This window comes from Bombina bombina, chromosome 2 (genome assembly GCF_027579735.1).
Source record: "Bombina bombina isolate aBomBom1 chromosome 2, aBomBom1.pri, whole genome shotgun sequence".
NCBI lineage: Eukaryota > Metazoa > Chordata > Amphibia > Anura > Bombinatoridae > Bombina > Bombina bombina.
In genome coordinates, this window is record NC_069500.1 from 701,534,144 (window position 1) to 701,552,926 (window position 18,783).

At 42.4% G+C, this 18,783-nt stretch overlaps 1 protein-coding gene across 1 annotated transcript in view; it reads left to right on the forward strand.

The window, feature by feature from the left end:
- Positions 1-18,783, forward strand: part of PTBP3 (polypyrimidine tract binding protein 3) — a 444,692-nt gene that overhangs the window by 220,489 nt on the left and 205,420 nt on the right. The window contains exon 6 of the mRNA XM_053700011.1: positions 18,345-18,455. Coding sequence (XP_053555986.1) covers positions 18,345-18,455 — 111 coding nt within the window. The remainder of the gene's footprint in view (positions 1-18,344; positions 18,456-18,783) is intronic.

Genomic DNA, 18,783 nt, shown 5'->3' on the forward strand with positions numbered 1-18,783 from the left:
TGAATAGGAATAGTTTTTATTGTTTTGGATAATTCCGTTTGTTAATTTCTCCAACATTGGTGTGTCCGGTCCACAGCGTCATCCATTACTTGTGGGAATATTCTCTTCCCCAACAGGAAATGGCAAAGAGCACAGCAAAAGCTGTCCATATAGCCCCTCCTCAGGCTCCGCCCCCAGTCATTCTCTTTGCCGCTCTGAACAAGTAGCATCTCCACGGAGATGGTGAAGAGTATGTGGTGTTTAGTTGTAGTTTTTTATTCTTCTATCAAAAAGTTTGTTATTTTGAAATAGTACTGGTATGTTATTTTGAAATAGTACTGGTATGTGCTATTTACTCTGAAACAGAAAGAGATGAAGAGTTCTGTTTAAAAGAGGAGTATGATTTTAGCAGCAGTAACAATTGCTGTTCCCACCGCAGGACTGTTGAGCCCAGAGAACTTCAGTTGGGGGGAACAGTTTGCAGACTTTTCTGCTCAAGGTATGACTAGCCATTTTTCTAACAAGACTGTGTAATGCTGGAAGGCTGTCATTTTCCCTCATGGGGATCGGTAAGCCATTTTCTTAGACTCAGAAAGAATAAAGGGCTTATTATGGGCTATTAACTGGTGGACACTCTTAAGGGCTAAATCGATTGTTTATTATTTAAAGTTTGAAGTAGATTTCACACTTTTATTATTTGGGGAACGTTTTTATCGCCAGGCACTAGTTAAGACACCTTCCCAGTCAGGAAGGGCCTTTCACTGTAGTAGGCAGAGCCTCATTTTCGCGCCATTATTGCGCAGTTTCTTTTGAGTGCAGAGCATGCAGCTGCATGTGTGAGGGTCTGGTATCCACTGAAAACGTTCCTAGAAGGCTTGAATTGGTGTCGTATACCCCCCTGGGATAGGTGAAGTCGCAACAAAGGCTGTGGCTGGGACTGTAGTGGGGTTAAAATTGCAAACGGCTCCGGTTTCCGCATTTTAAGGGTTAACAGCTTGAAAATTGGGGTACAATACTTTGAATGCATTAAGACACTGTGGTGAAAATTTGGTAAAGATTGGATAATTCCTTCATAGTTTTTCACATATTCAGTAATAAAGTGTGCCCTGTTTAACATTTAAAGAGACAGTAACGGTTTTGTTTAAAAACGGTTTTTGTGCTTTATTAACCAGTTTAAGCCTGTTTAACATGTCTGTACCTTCAGATAGATCATGTTCTGTATGTATGGAGGCCAAGGTGGTTCCCCCTTCAAATGTATGTGATAATTGTGCCATGGCGTCCAAACAAAGTAAGGACAGTACTGTCACATTTAGTAAGGTTGCCCAGGATGATTCCTCAGATGAAGGAAGTAGGGATAGTTCTACATCCTCTCCTTCTATGCCAGTTATGCCCGCGCAGGCGACCCCTAGTACTTCTAGCGCGCCAATGCTTGTTACTATGCAATAATTGACGGCAGTAATGGATAACTCCATAGCTAATATTTTATCCAAAATGCCAGCATTTCAGAGAAAGCGCGATTGCTCAGTTTTAAACACTGAAGAGCAGGAGGGCACTGATGATAATTTATCTGTCATACCCTCACACCAGTCTGAAGTGGCAGTGAGGGAGGGTTTGTCAGATGGGGAAATTTCTGATGCAGGAAGAATTTCTCAGCAGGCAGAACCTGATGTTGTGACATTTAAATTTAAATTAGAGCATCTCCGCGCATTACTTAAGGAGGTGCTATCTACTCTGGATGATTGTGACAATCTGGTCATCCCAGAAAAATTGTGCAAGATGGACAAGTTCCTAGAGGTTCCGGTGCACCCTGATGCCTTTCCGATACCTAAAAGGGTGGCGGACATAGTGAATAAGGAGTGGGAGAAGCCAGGCATACCTTTTGTCCCTCCTCCTATATTTAAGAAATTGTTCCCCATGGTCGACCCCAGGAAGGACACATGGCAAACAGTCCCTAAGGTCGAGGGGGCGGTTTCTACACTAGCCAAACGCACAACCATTCCCATTGAGGACAATTGTGCTTTCAAAGATCCTATGGATAAAAAATTGGAGGGTTTGCTTAAAAAGATTTTTGTACAGCAAGGTTACCTCCTTCAACCTATTTCATGCATTATTCCTGTCACTACAGTGGCGTGGTTCTGGTTCGAGGAACTGGAAAAGTCGCTCAGTAGGGAGACTCCGTATGAGGAGGTCATGGACAAAATTCACGCACTTAAGTTAGCTAGTTCCTTTATTTTAGACGCCGCTTTGCAGTAGCGAGATTAGCGGCGAAAAATTCAGGGTTTGCAATTGTGGCGCGTAGAGCGCTCTGGCTAAAGTCTTGGTCGGTGGATGTTTCTTCCAAGACAAAATTGCTTAATATCCCTTTCAAAGGTAAGACCCTTTTTGGGCCAGAATTGAAAGAAATTATTTCAGACATCACTGGGGGAAAGGTCCATGCCCTCCCACAAGATAGGCCTTTCAAGGCTAAGAATAAGTCCAATTTTCGTTCCTTTCGCAATTTCAGGAACGGACCGGCTTCCAACTCTGCAGCCTCTAGACAAGAGGGTAACGCTTCCCAGACTAAACCAGCTTGGAAACCAATGCAAGGCTGGAACAAGGGTAAACAGGCAAAGAAGCCTGCTGCTGCTACCAAAACAGCATGAAGGGGTAGCCCCCGATCCGGGACCGGATCTAGTCGGGGGCAGACTCTCTCTCTTTGCTCAGGCTTGGGCAAGAGATGTTCAGTATCCCTGGGCACTAGAAATAGTCTCTCAGGGTTATCTTCTAGAATTCAAGGAACTACCCCCAAGGGGAAGGTTCCACATGTCTCACTTATCTTCAAACCAAATAAAGAGACAGGCATTCTTACATTGTGTAGAAGACCTGTTAAAGATGGGAGTGATACACCCAGTTCCAACTGTGGAAAAAGGTCAAGGGTTTTACTCAAATCTGTTTGTAGTTCCCAAAAAAGAGGGAACTTTCAGACCAATTCTGGATTTAAAAATTGTAAACAAATTCCTCAGAGTTCCATCGTTCAAAATGGAAACCATTCGAACAATTTTACCTACAATCCAGGAGGGTCAATATATGACTACCGTGGATTTAAAGGATGCGTATCTACATATTCCTATCCACAAAGATCATCATCAGTTCCTAAGGTTCGCCTTTCTGGACAAACATTATCAGTTCGTGGCTCTCCCATTCGGACTAGCCACTGCTCCCAGAATTTTCACAAAGGTGCTCGGGTCCCTTCTAGCGGTTCTAAGACCAAGGGGCATTGCAGTGACACCTTATCTGGACGACATTCTAATTCAAGCGTCGTCTCTTTCCAAGGCAAAGGCTCATACAGACATTGTTCTAGCCTTTCTCAGATCTCACGGGTGGAAGGTGAACGTAGAAAAGAGTTCCCTGTCTCCGTCGACAAGAGTTCCCTTTTTGGGAACAATAATAGATTCTTTAGAAATGAAGATCTTCTTGACAGAAGTCAGAAAGTCAAAGCTTCTAAACGCTTGTCAAGTTCTTCACTCTATTCTGCAGCCTTCCATAGCTCAGTGCATGGAAGTAGTAGGGTTGATGGTTGCAGCAATGGACATAGTTCCTTTTGCTCGAATTCTTCTAAGACCATTACAACTGTGCATGCTCAAGCAGTGGAATGGGGACTATACAGACTTGTCTCCAAAGATTCAAGTAGACCAGATGACCAGAGACTCACTCCGTTGGTGGTTGTCCCAGGATCACCTGTTTCAGGGAATGAGTTTCCGCAGACCAGAGTGGGTCATTGTCACGACCGACGCCAGTCTATTAGGCTGGGGCGCGGTCTGGGATTCCCTGAAAGCTCAGGGTTTATGGTCTCGGGAAGAGTCTCTTCTCCCGATCAACATCCTGGAACTGAGAGCGATATTCAATGCTCTCCGGACTTGGCCTCAACTAGCGAAGGCCGGATTCATAAGATTCCAGTCAGACAACATGACGACTGTAGCTTACATCAACCAACAGGGGGGAACAAGGAGTTCCTTGGCGATGAGAGAGGTATCCAAAATCATCAAATGGGCGGAGGATCACTCCTGCCACCTATCTGCAATCCACATCCCAGGAGTAGACAACTGGGAGGCGGATTATCTGAGTCGTCAGACTTTCCATCCGGGGGAGTGGGAACTCCATCCGGAGGTGTTTGCCCAGTTGACTCAATTATGGGGCATTCCAGACATGGATCTGATGGCGTCTCGTCAGAACTTCAAGGTTCCTTGCTACGGGTCCAGATCCAGGGATCCCAAGGCGACTCTAGTGGATGCATTAGTGGCGCCTTGGTCGTTCAACCTAGCTTATGCGTTTCCACCGTTCCCTCTCCTTCCCAGGCTTGTAGCCAGGATCAAACAGGAGAAGGCCTCGGTGATTCTGATAGCTCCTGCGTGGCCGCGCAGGACTTTGTATGCATACCTGGTGAATATGTGGAAAAAGAAATTATTAAATTGGCACTGTGACTATAATAATAGGAAAAAAGGAATATAATAATCCCTGGTGCTGACCCTTAAATAGTTATGTAAGGGAAATTAGGGCAAGAAGGGGTTTGGTAGCACTCATTCCCTATACTTAAGGTAGTAGTGTTGAAATCATTCAACTACTGTGTGTATGAATCAGTTAAAAAAACTTTACTTTATTAATCACTATTTAAAACCTAAAGGGATGTCTCCATTGATGTTGTGTGGGGGATGATTCTTCTTTTAAGGATTGGTTTAGGTCTTAACTCATCTTCTGAGTTATCACCATCTGTAATATCACAATCCTTATCAGAGTAATCAGAATCTATAATAGTGGATTTGTTCGTATTCCACATATACACAGATTTGTTTGCATAGTCTGTCAAGTCCCTCTCTATTTTCTTTTCTTTTTTATTAGCAATGTATTTTGCAAACCTGTCAACTTCTTCTTTTGTTTTTGTATAAGACTTTTGGAACTCCTCCTTTAGTTCATACTGTTTTAATTCTTCACCAATTTTAGTTATTTACTCATTCAATTCGTTTAACTTATCTTTCTCATGCTCTACGAGATAGCCTATAAGTTTCAGTGAACATTCAGTCAATGCCTCTTCCCACTTAGATTTTAACGTGGGTTTTAGATCTTGAAATGCTGGAAATAATTTGAGTCTCAGACCCCTAGGTATTACTTGGTTGTCATTATAAAAATTGAACATTCCTATGTTCCATTGTCTTTTAATCTGACGTTTGCGAATACGTTTCAAATTTTTTAGAGACAATAACCATTCCCCCAAATTTGCATTATCTATAGTGCTTTTACTTTGTAATTCAACTGTCAATTTTTTGATATCCTCAGACCACTGGAGCATTTCTGCCCCCAAATTAAAGGCTGCCATTGTATGGAATGTATAGTGACTACAATTAATGGTCACGTGCACAATAATAGGAAAAGGTAGTTTACCCACCAAGGATACAATGTGGAAAAAGAAATTATTAAATTGGCACTGTGACTATAATAATAGGAAAAAAAGGAATATAATAATCCCTGGTGCTGACCCTTAAATAGTTATGTAAGAATTTGGGAAGGGGAAATTAGGGCAAGATTATTTCTTTAAATGGTGCACGCAAGTATAGTAGATATAGATAAGTGAAGTAAGCAAATCGCTATATTACCAGTCTATTCTGTAGTACAGTGCAACGCAGAACAACATATAGAATATGGGTGAATCCTGATTGGATATTGACAATGTTTTCACAGCCATTCCGGAATAACCTATCAATGAAATGTGTCTGAGCAGTACAGCACTGGTGATTGACCCCAAAAGGGGCGTATGCAATAACCGCGTCCCCATTGGCCTCAGAAACACAGAACTGGGTTATTTAAAGCGTGTTCAGCTTCACACTCGGCTTGTCATTTTCAAGAAAACACATTGAGAAAGGCTGCTACTCGGCCGAAACGCGTTTGTGTGCTAATTTTAGCTTAACTGCTATAAGTTTGGCTTTTTGTTTTTAATACAAATTATTATATCGCTCCTATGCTTAGACATAGACTGCACGAGATTTAACAGGATCACTCAGCCATCCCTGGCACCTGAAGCCGGCGTATCCTGTTACCGGCCAGGAATACAGGGGGGTGGTTTGAGCTGTATTCTATCTCTGGGTGTTGCAGTCTATCGTGCACAAGCGATTTTTCAGGGGCTTTTGTGTAATAATTATTCAGGTTTTAAATAGTGATTAATAAAGTAAAGTTTTTTAACTGATTCATACACACAGTAGTTGAATGATTTCAACACTACTACCTTAAGTATAGGGAATGAGTGCTACCAAACCCCTTCTTGCCCTAATTTCCCCTTCCCAAATTCTTACATACCTGGTGAATATGTCATCGGCTCCACCATGGAAGCTACCTTTGAGACAGGATCTTCTAGTACAAGGTCCATTCGAACATCCAAATCTAGTTTCTCTGCAGCTGACTGCTTGGAAATTGAACGTTTGATTTTATCCAAGCGTGGGTTTTCAGATTCAGTGATAGATACTCTGGTCCAAGCCAGAAAACCTGTGACTAGAAAGATTTACCATAAAATATGGAAAAGATATATCTGTTGGTGTGAATCCAAGGGATTCTCCTGGAGTAAGATTAAAATTCCTAAGATACTCTCCTTTCTCCAAGAAGGTTTGGATAAGGGATTGTCAGCGAGTTCTCTAAAAGGACAGATTTCTGCTTTATCTGTCTTGTTACACAAACGACTGGCAGCTGTGCCAGATGTACAAGCTTTTGTACAGGCTTTGGTCAGAATCAAGCCTGTTTACAGACCCTTGACTCCTCCTTGGAGTCTAAATTTAGTTCTGTCAGTTCTTCAAGGGGTTCCGTTTGAACCCTTACATTCCATAGATATCAAGTTACTATCTTGGAAAGTTCTGTTTTTGGTTGCTATTTCTTCTGAAAGAAGAGTTTCGGAATTATCTGCTTTGCAGTGTAATACACCCTATCTGGTGTTCCATTCAGATAAGGTCGTTTTGCGTACTAAGCCTGGTTTTCTTCCGAAGGTTGTTTCCCACAGGAATATTAACCAGGAAATAGTTGTTCCTTCTCTGTGTCCGAATCCAGTTTCAAAGAAGGAACGTTTGTTACACAATTTAGATGTAGTTCGTGCTTTAAAGTTCTATTTAGAAGCAACTAAGGATTTTAGACAAACCTCATCTTTGTTTGTCGTTTACTCTGGTAAGAGGAGAGGACAAAAAGCTACGGCTACCTCTCTTTCTATCTGGCTGAAAAGCATTATCCAATTGGCTTATGAGACTGCCGGACGGCAGCCTCCTGAACGAGTCACAGCTCACTCCACTAGAGCTGTGGCTTCCACATGGGCCTTCAAGAACGAGGCTTCTGTTGATCAGATATGTAAGGCAGCGACTTGGTCTTCTCTGCACACTTTTGCCAAATTTTACAAATTATATACTTTTGCTTCTTCGGAGGCTGTTTTTGGGAGAAAGGTTTTGCAAGCCGTGGTGCCTTCTGTTTAGGTAACCTGATTTGCTCCCTCCCTTCATCCTTGTCATAAAGCTTTGGTATTGGTTCCCACAAGTAATGGATGACGCCGTGGACCGGACACACCAATGTTGGAGAAAACAGAATTTATGCTTACCTGATAAATTACTTTCTCCAACGGTGTGTCCGGTCCACGGCCCGCCCTGGTTTTTTAATCAGGTTTGAAAAATTTCTTTCTCTATATACTACAGTCACCACGGCACCCTATAGTTTCTCCTTTTTTCTCCTAACCGTCGTTCGAATGACTGGGGGGCGGAGCCTGAGGAGGGGCTATATGGACAGCTTTTGCTGTGCTCTTTGCCATTTCCTGTTGGGGAAGACAATATTCCCACAAGTAATGGATGACGCCGTGGACCGGACACACCGTTGGAGAAAGTAATTTATCAGGTAAGCATAAATTCTGTTTTTTTTGTAATGGTAGGTTTTTTTAATTTTTTTATTTTAGTGTGTGTTTTATTTTTGTAATGGTAGTTTTCTTATTTTTGTAAAGTTAGTTTTTTGTTTTTATTTGTAATGTTAGGCTTTAGTGTAAGGCAGCTTAGGTTTCAATTTTTATTTCATAGGTAAGTTTGTATTTATTTTAATTAGGTAGTTAGTAAATAGTTAATAAGGTCCATCTAGTTAAAATAAATACAAACTTACCTGTGAAATAAAAGTAAAACCTAAGCTAGCTACAATAAAACTATTAGTTATATTGTAGCTAGCTTAGGTTTGTTTAACCCCTTAATGATCAAAGCACTTTTCCATTTTCTGTCCGTTTGGGACCAAGGCTATTTTTAGATTTCTGCTGTGTTTGTGTTTAGCTGTAATTTTCCTCTTACTCATTTACTGTACCCACACATATTATATACCGTTTTTCTCGCCATTAAATGGACTTTCTAAAGATACCATTATTTTCATCATATCTTATAATTTACTATAAATTTTTTTTATAAAATATGAGGAAAAAATTGAAAAAAACACACTTTTTCTAACTATGACCCCCAAAATCTGTTACACATCTACAACCACCAAAAAACACCCATGCTAAATAGTTTCTAAATTTTGTCCTGAGTTTAGAAATACCCAATGTTTACATGTTCTTTGCTTTTTTTTGTAAGTTATAGGGCCATAAATACAAGTAGCACTTTGCTATTTCCAAACCATTATTTTTCAAAATTAGCGCTAGTTACATTAGAACACTAATATCTTTCAGGAATCTCTGAATATCCATTGACATGTCTATATTTTTTTTTAGTAGACATCCCAAAGTATTCATCTAGGCCCATTTTGGTATATTTCATGCCACCATTTCACCGCCAAATGCGATTAAATACAAAAAATCGTTCACTTTTTTACTAATTTTTTCACAAACTTTTGGTTTCTCACTGAAATTATTTACAAACAGCTTGTGCAATTATGGCTTAAATGGTTGTAAATTCTTCTCTGGGATCCCCTTTGTTCAGAAATAGCAAACATATATGGCTTTGGCGTTGCTTTTTAGTAATTAGAAGGCTGCTAAATGCCACTGTGCACTACACGTGTATTATGCCCAGCAGTGAAGGGGTTAATTATGGAGCATGTAGGGAGTTTTTAGGGATAATTTTAGCTTTAGTGTAGTGTAGTAGACAACCCCAAGTATTGATCTAGGCCAATTTTGGTATATTTCATGCCACCATTTCACCGCCAAATGCGATCAAATTAAAAAAAACGTTAAATTTTTCACAATTTTAGGTTTCTCACTGAAATCATTTACAAACAGCTTGTGCAATTATGGCACAAATAGTTGTAAATGCTTCTCTGGGATCCCTTTTGTTCAGAAATAGCAGACATATATGGCTTTGGCGTTGCTTTTTGGTAATTAGAAGGCCGCCAAATGCAGCTGCATTTCACACGTGTATTATGGCTAGCAGTGAAGGGGTTAATTATGTAGCTTGTAGGGAGCTTGCAGGGTTAATTTTAGCTTTAGTGTAGAGCTCAGCCTCCCACCTGAAACATGAGACCCCCTGATCCCTCCCAAACAGCTCTCTTCCCTCCCCCACCCCACAATTGTCCCCGCCATCTTAAGTACTGGCAGAAACTCTGCCAGTACTATAATAAAAGCTATATTTGGGCTTTTTGTGTGTGTTTTTTTAGCATATTTACATATGCTGCTGTGTAGGATCTCCCCTTAGCCCCCAGCCTCACTGATCCCCCACCAAACAGCTCTCTAACCCTCCCCCTCTGCCTTAATGGGCGCCATCTTGGGTACTGGCAGCTGTCTGCCAGTACCCAGTTTAGTAAAAAAATTTGCCTTTTTTTTTAAAAAAAATTCCCTTTTATGTAGTGTAGCTCCCCCCCCCCCCCCCCCAGATCGACCCCCCCACCCCTTCCAGATCCCTTAGCTTTTAATTTACAGCTTTCAAAAGTTTTTACTTTTGACAGCTTTATTTTTCTGTAGTGTAGCGGTTCCCTCCCGCTCCCGCCCCGTGCACCCGCCCGCCCGTCCCGCCCCCGATCCCGCCCCCCTCCACTCCACTCGGCACATTGATGGCCGCCCACCCGCCTCTGCATCGGATGGCCAAGGGGGGTTATTGCAGGATGCCTCGATATCGAGGCATCACTGCAATAACCGGAAAGCAGCTGGAAGCGAGCAGGATCGCTTCCAGCTGCTTTCCAGACCAAGGACGTACGCCACATGTCCTCTTATTAACTGTATTTTTTTTGAGGACGTGTGGCGTACGTCCTTGGTCATTAAGGGGTTAATTTCATAGGTAGTGTCGGGGAACTGCGGTTTAGGGGTTAATAGGTTTAGTTAGTGTCAGCGATGTCGAGGAACGGCGGTTTAGGGGTTAATAGCTTTATTTAATGATTTAGTTAGTGTCAATGATGTCGGGGAGGTGCGATTTAGGGGCTAATACGTTTATTTAGTGTCTGAATGGTGGGTTAGGGGTTAATAGCTTTAATTATTTAGACTTAGAGTTAGTGTCGGCGATGTGCAATTTACATTAGGAACAATGAAAAATTCTGAATATGAATAATGGATCCAAAAATTTGGAAATTAATTTTCGGAATTTTTTGGGATGTGCTGATTGCATCCGAATCTCCGAATTTGGCAAAATTCGGCCAAAAAACTAATTCGGCTGAAACGAAACACACATGTCCAACAACTAGATATCTTCTTAAGAAAATTAATTGGTGAGGTGCCTCAATTGCCTTGGTGCTAGAATAACTGAGCCCCAAGGCAGAACATGCAGTGATCTAAGATGTCATCGCAGAAAATTCATCATGTCTGCGGAAAGAACACATGCAGGAATTGTAAGTGCTTTTAAATTTGTAGTGTTGCTCCACATTAGACAGTTCTCTTCAAACAGTGATGTGCTCTGGCTGCACTGTGTAAGTTTTCCATAATTATTATTATTATTAGCAGGTATTTGTAGCGCGCCATCAGGTTCCTCAGAGCAAAGTGCTGTTTGAAGTAAAAAGTCAAATATTCAGTAGTGCTGTAAAGCGACAAAGCATTGATTGTTGCCTGGCTCTCATATTTTTTCAAACCCAACCCTAGCCTTTCCCAGTCTGCAAAGCTGTTTTTTCTGGATGCAAGATGTTCTTATGAGCAATGCACATTTTTTTTACTACATTTCTATATTAGCCCAAGAGAGAAGGAAACAAATTTAATCAGGAAACATTTTACAATTTCTTTTTTTTTAGTCTGTAGCTAATTTGCAATACAATTTTAAACAACTACACTATATTATAAAACTTTAAAAACTGCTTTATTCTCCAGTTAACCAACACATTGCAATTAACCTGGTGCTTTAGTGTAACTGCCTAATTTAAAATTTTATTTTATTTAAAAATGACCTGCAGAAAAAAATTTCACTAAAAAATCTCATTGCAGAAAGTAAAAAAAAGTTCTGCCTCTGGGAGAACAGTGAAAGCATGCTCTATTAAAGGGACATTCAGGACAAAATTAGAATCCACATGGATGCATTTCTGTTTTAAATAGAAGCATTTTTGTAATATACATGTATAATTAATTATGCTTCTAATAAAAAGCTATATCTGTTTCAAAAGTGTATTAAAGTAAGCGCTGTGCACCAGCATTTTAAACACAGCACTTGCTCAGAGAGCCTAAAGTGCTTGTACCTTCTGTTAATGACTCAATTTGTTAATTGCCAACATGATTACAAGCCCCACTGGTGCTCTGATCAGCTGCAGTATTTAAAATGCTGATGCACTGAGAATATCTAGCTTCCCTTCACATGCACGTGCAGAGAAAAATGTTAACACTAAATGAGCCATAACTTTTACTAAAAGCATTTTTGTTGATACATGTATATTGCAAATATGTTTCTATTCAAAGATGTAATTAATCTATAATTAATCTATGTGCATTTAAATTTTGACTGGAATGTCAAATGAAATGCCCTTTAACCCTTTGAGTGCTAAGCACTTTCCACCTGGGTGCTAAGGCGATTTAAGTTTTTTTTTTAAATTTTTTTAATTTTTTAACTTTTGTATTTTTTTCTTCAGATCCCCAAGATTCCAACGGTGGATCTTGGGGGTCTGTAACTGCTTAGATGCCTGAGATACAGGCTTCTAAGCAGCATGCCCCCTTTCCCTATATTTTGCATTGTAATTTTTTGATAAAGTTGCGCAGTGACGTCATCACGTCATTGCGCATGACGTCACTGCGCAAAACATGAAGCCCCGGCGATGCCTGTCACTATGCAGGCCGGGGTAGGAGCGGGTGGGAGCTCCCAGGTCTCCCTAAAGGTTGGGAGAGTGCTAGCGACGGCACTCAAGAGGTTAAAGCATAATAGATTAACACACTGACTGATAAAAGTTTTCTGACCTGAGAATTATAATCTAGATTTACTATGCATTTTCTTAGTCCTTCGCTCTCATGGCAGTAACTTTTTGGAACAGCGTACATTTAGTATTCACTTCTGTAAAGGTTTGTTCTTGCTTGTAAAGCATATTGTTTATGGCAGTATACACCTTGCCAATCACCGCCTATGTTCACCTCAGGAGCCTGTGTCTTAATCTGTATGTGGGATTCCATAACGTGTAGTTCAGAAATGTAGATGCTATAATTAATTAGAGCATGCAATTTTCTTCTTAAATGGGAAGAGTCCACAGCTGCATTCATTACTTTTGGGAATTCAGAACCTGGCCACCAGGAGGAGGCAAAGGCTTAAATACCTCCTGCACTTCCCTCATCCCCCAGTCATTCTTTGCCTTTTGTCTCAGGAAGTTGGCAGAGAAGTGTCAGAAGATTGAAGATAGTCTCTCATGGAGGGTAGTACTCTTTGAAATAGGACTGGAGTTTTAAGTAATTCTGTCAGCCTCCCAGTGAGAGCATGGGTAGTTAAAGTCCGGAGATGCAGGGAGAGTCTTTCTGTGAAACCATCCTGACTCTCATATTAACAGCTGCTGGAGCAATCAGCGTTGACGAGTTTCGCTGCCTGCCTTTATTCACTCAAGTCCATGTCAGAAGCGAGGCTGCTATCTGTCACACTTTAAGGACTGTGTTCCTGTTCCACGGTGTAGATTCCGGTAAGATAGTTTCATTTTCGATATGTGAATGAAATGTTACCGAAAGAAGTCAGGGTCCCACTGGGACTCCTTTATCTTATGGAATCAAGGGTTAATAATCTCATGAGGGGGGGTTATTGAACAGGGGGGACTTTAATCATGTTTGCTATGTGATTTTGTCTGCTATTGTGTAGTGATACTTGGGCTCAGGGCTATTCGGACATAATGGCCTTATTTCATCAGTTTGCGTGCAGTCCTAGGGACTGGCACGTTTTTTTTTTGCTTTCACAATGCACCTCGTGACCGGGTGTGGTCACGTTGTATTCCATTTCCGCACTTTGACCGAGTGGAGATGAAGAGAGTCTGTTCGTTAGTTGTCTGGTTCACAGGAGGTGGTGAGTGCCCCAGCCATTGGAGGTGTAAGGTGCCGTTAATGTTTGTCCATAATTGCAATCTCCAAGTTATGGAGGATTCTGATTTTTTGGAGACGGGTATCTCTGATTCAAAGTATACGTCTTGCGAAGAGTATGAAATGGCCAGGGTTATACATGCCCATCAGTTATGTTCCGAATTCCGTTCTAGAGTACACTCTTCCCCGGAATCAGGGAGTTTAGAGTGCGTTGAGCCATCCGCCCCTGAGGATTCCATGTCCCGTGAGGCGCGTGCCCCAGAATCTTCTTTTGCTACGCAAGCAGGTGTCCCTATTGCCATTACTCCTCCGGAAGGGGGCTTGTTTCCTCCAGAGGTTACAGCACGGTTCCACATGGCCATATCTATGGTGCTGGCACATTTATATCTTCCTAGAGAGGTATTTTTAAGATACTGTCCGTGTTCTGTTAACCGGGGTTCGTCAGCGTGGGATTGCCCGAGTCAGTTAGACCTTCTGGGGAAGCGATGGCCTCTGAGGCTTCAGGGGCCGGGGTCGCCCATTGATCTGGCGGGGGGAACATTTTGCTTTCCATTATAGTCTGGCACGTCTTCATGTTTTATTAAGGCATGTTTTGGCGGTGCTGGAGGATTCCAGCCCTACTGGGCCGAAGAATCCTTGGTCTTCTGTGCCGGACGGCAAACTGGATTAGACGTGTGGGGATAAAGCAATCTCTTTAACGTCTCTGTTTTTCTTTTCTTTTATGTATCTGTTCCAGTTCTGAGCTTGGGCCTCTAATCGACTGGTCCGGTTGGCGTGCCATTTTCCTTGGGTGCTCACCCTCGGGTGCTGCCTTCATTTTATTTAATCCGGTTAGAATATATTTGATTTGTTTTAGGAAGCTCATGTCTGCTATAATTTTCCATTTTGGGGAAATTTCTTCTCTGTAACTGATACTTGAGATTTTGTGGTCGCATGCGCACTTCCTTGGAAGCTGCAAATTTTCTATATCAGAACTTAGTTATGATTATAATTTGTTTTCGATCCCTTTGGGGCTTCGATTTTTCTTGGACCTTGGACAGTTCAGGTGTTCTTTGTACCAGACAGGTACTGGTTGGGCGCTAGCTGCTGTTCCTTAGGGTTCATGTCACTCACGTGGTGCCGGGGTGCTGGTTATCCTGTTGGGTGTTGAGTCGTTCAATTAGTTGGAGTGTTCGTTTTACGTTTATTATCCATTACTTGAGGGGGTGTTTTTGTTTCTTATATGTCAACTTGCTCCTCGTCCTCGAGAATGGAGTATTGGAGGGATTGTATAGGTCGTCTCCCATTCCTTATGTGGGGATCTGTCTATGACTCTTTGTGGGTTCTGGAGGTTTTTGGCCTCGGAACCGAAGTTCTCCATTCCCAAGAGGTTTGGAGATCTGGATGAGCGCTGGACAGTGGGGGTACCAGTTTGGATGACAATTTTCATTTCAATCTTGGTATTTCCGGGTGTCTGTTTTTCTTGTGGCCTAGTTGCAGGTACCCCTCGAGGTTGCTGGGACGGTTTTTTTCCCTTCTTGAGTGGTCTAGTCATCGGAGTCCGGAAGTTCGGGTATGTCCGTCTCCCCTTTTTTCAGTATATCGCACACTGTCATAAGATGGAGCGCAGGGATTGGGTTACCCCCTTTTTTCCCCGGCAACCGCCTCTGGTCAGCCTCTCAGCAGGAGTTGTGGGGTTGTCTGTTATTCCTGGTACAGGGATTTCCAGGAGGCTGATCCTGTGAGGATCTTTGGCTCTCCAACTAGGAGCTTGTTATTCTTGCCGGTGTAGCCTAGTGGGTCGCCCAGTTGCCCACATGGCTATGGTTGTGTGTTGAATCCAGCTATTGTGGTAGCTTCTCCATTATATGGAGCCCTGTCCCTGGTAAACTCAGAGGTCCCTAGACTTGGAGTGTTGCACTCAAACCTCTAGGAGCTCTTGGTTTCTGGGGTTGCAAACGGAGGGTCCAGGGTTCAGTTCCACCTACGGGTGCAAATTGCCATCTCTGAGGCCAGTCTAGATGTCTTTCTATGATCTTGGTCTAAGTCTCTTGCGAGCGTCCAATGTTCAAGGACATTGGGGTGTTGAATGCACTATCTAGAGTGCCCTTCTCCGTATGAGGCAGCTTGGTGGTTCTTTAGAACATACGGCCTGTCCCGGGTTTCGGGGGGTCTGACTTAGGGCCAGGTCACTTGTCTGAGATTTGGGGTCCGGGTCGCTGCACTCGGTCCTGGGCGGTTCAGTTTCAAAATTTAGGATTTAGAACGTCCTATTGTCCCCTCATGGGAGATTTGGTATCTGCCTGAAGGTTAGTTTGCTGCCTTTCAGGTGGATCTACTGTTGTCTCCAGTGACAACTTTTGCATTTATGGTGGGCTCGAGGTTGTTTATCTCAACTGAGCTGGTAGTAATGACCGTTGGGTTATTACTCAATAAGCAAAAGGTAGGGAACAGCAGCTAAAACAATTAGGCACAGGAGCCAGGAAGCAGCCACCTCATCCACATCAAATGAAACTCCAAAAGAAAGGGTGCTCCAGCCTTTGCAGTTTAAAGTAAAATGACCTTTATTGTGCCATGGTCCACAAAACAAACAAACAATGTTTCAGACCTACATTAGGCCCTTAGTCATGTCTGACTTAGACATGACTAAGGACCTAATGTAGGTCTGAAACGTTTTGTTTTGTGGACCCTGGCACAATAAAGGTAATTTTACTTTAAATTTCAAAGGCTGGAGCACCCTTTCTTTTGGGGTTATTACTCAATGGTATTGTTTTACTATTCTCTTTTGTCTCTTCGCCTTGCCTACGGCTGGGAAAGTGGTCCCTTTGGCTTTTGTCCTTTTGGGGAGGATTTTAGAAGTATACAGTTTCCATGGAGACCCGGTGGGTCCTTATCTCCTTGCGTGTTGGATGTCAGGGAGGCTGGCTCCGGTACCAGGGTATCGTTGTAGCTCTCTGCCCTTTCTTCCCTTTTGGGAGTGTTCCTTCTTAGAGAAGGAAACTGTGTAAGGATTTCGGAACCCAAGCACGTAGAGCCAGCTGTAGTAGCATGATGGTTAGCTTTGCTGCCTAGCAAGCAAAAGATTTGCAGTTTAAAACCAGCTGCAGCTACTTGCACTTAGATGTGCTCGCAAGCTTTATATTTCTGTCATGGATTTGTGGTAGCATGCCAGCTGCTAGTAATTGGTCAGAGTTGTTCCCCAATGGGTTAGTTTCCTCTTAGGCCCTCCGCTCTCTTGAGGAGGATGTTGCCAGCCCTTTTTTGGGTGGGGTCCGTTCCTCAGAGGGGAGGTCGGAGATCTGTCTGCTCTCTTGGGTCTGACTGTATACTTTCTGTTGACCCTGTTATCCTCCCTGGTGGGGGTTCATGGGTGTTCCTTCCTACACTGGTTGTATTGCTGATGGTGCTGGATGTCTTCTGGGGTCCGGATTTTCTTGGTTGGGAGTTACCGTCGATAATTCACACTCTCTGTGGGGTGGGGTCCCATGATGACTTAGGGCCAGCTTGCTGCTGTGGAGCTGGGACTCGCAAGTTCTGTCAGTTGTAGTTCTGTGTTTCACAGAGAGCCCTCTTTTTCTGCTTGGACAGTTAGCTTTTCCTTCCTCTCCGTGGGTTCCTACCTATATGTGGCTAGTTTTAGCGGTTGTGTCTGCTAGACTAGGGTTCAGTGAGGAGCTCGTGGCTTCCTTGGAGCACCATAAGTTATATGGTGTTCTGTCAGAGGATCTGAGGGAGGATTTTTGTTCTTCCTCGCGATTGCTCTCTCATAGGTTGGAAATGTGTCTCCTGGGAGATGGACTTTATAGAGAGTTCTTTTCCCTGGGTGGTTGTCTTGTAACAACCTTCATTTTGCTTTGTCTTTGGGGTTTCTTACCCTATTCTGACGGTCCTTTGGATCTCATTTTGGGTACTCCGTTCTCCCCTTCGGGGGTAGGTGGAGGTGCGATTTGGTAGCCTGCTGGACTTGGCTCCTCGGAGGCATTGTGCTCAGTGGAATCTAAGAATTTTGAGTGGTCTCCATCACGGCATGCCGGTTGTTTAACTGATGGGCAGTTACTTTTGTTTTCAGTTTTTATGGGTAATTTCAGGCTGTGGTGCCATTCGAAGGGGCCTCCTTCTGTACCCGCCCTTTGTTTGCATTCAGTGTCCTCTATAGCTTGGGTATTGTTTTCCCAAAAGTAATGAATGAAGCTATGGACTCTTCCCGTTTTAAGAAGAAAAACTTAAATTATGCTTACCTGATAATTTTCTTTTCTTCTGACGGGAAGAGTCCACAGCTCCCCACCTGCGTTTATCGATGAGGCGGCTGTAATTTAGTTTCTTCTTCTGGCACCTTTTTTCACCCTGATATTTTCCTACTGTTCCTTGTTCCCTTGGCAGAATGACTGGGAGATGAGGGAAGTGGGGGAGGTATTTAAGCCTTTGGCTGGGGTGTCTTTGCCTCCTCCTGGTGTCCAGGTTCTGAATTCCCAAAAGTAATGAATGCAGCTGTGGATTCTTCCCATTAGAAGAAAAGAAAATGATCAGGTAAGCATAATTTAAGTTTTTTCAACTTTCTCAACAGTTTCACTGTTTTTTCTATTTTCTTAAGAGTAATAGTAACAATAATGTATTCATTTCTACACAAATGCTCAGGTTACACATGTTATACTTAATGTCAAGCACAAAAAGGTCTTCTTAAGCTGAAATGTGATGGTAGTGTCACTAGACTATCCTGATTTGTCTTGGGAGGATGGAGCGCTTAAAACAGAGGGGGAACCTTACTGGATCCAGTCCCAAAGCAGATCAACTTTTAGCAGATACAAGTTGTTTTGTGTTGTCTGTCTTAGGATGGGACGATCTGTTAATGTGAATCAGAAGATTTCACAACTGTACTGATAGACACATTACTGCTAACTATTTCAATGCACAGAACGCTTTCCCCTAACATTGAGAAGATTTTTTAAATAGTTTTTCTCATTAATTCTGTACATTGCAGATATTCTCCAAGTTTGGAACAGTTTTGAAGATCATCACATTCACTAAGAACAACCAGTTCCAGGCTTTGCTTCAGTATGCTGATCCCATGAATGCACATCATGCCAAAGTGGTAAGGACAGCACGTGACTTCTTATAAAAAATGAAGGGATATGTTACTTTTTTGCTTTTCTTACGCCTATTCCTGGTGTTGGCAACCTTGTGCTATGCATTATCATAACAACAAAGCACCTTTGTCTTCTAATGTGCCTGGTAAACAAAGGCCTGTATTATTAAATGAGGAAAAAATGCTCTGGGATCCTGCTTTACAAGAGCTGACCTATTTTGCAACACAGAGATAAGCAATGTTGCCTGTATTTAGACATCGAGGACAAAGCTTTGTATACAGTTTACGGAGCCTTCAGTCTGGTTTCTTTTTTTAATTCTTTTGCATATATAAG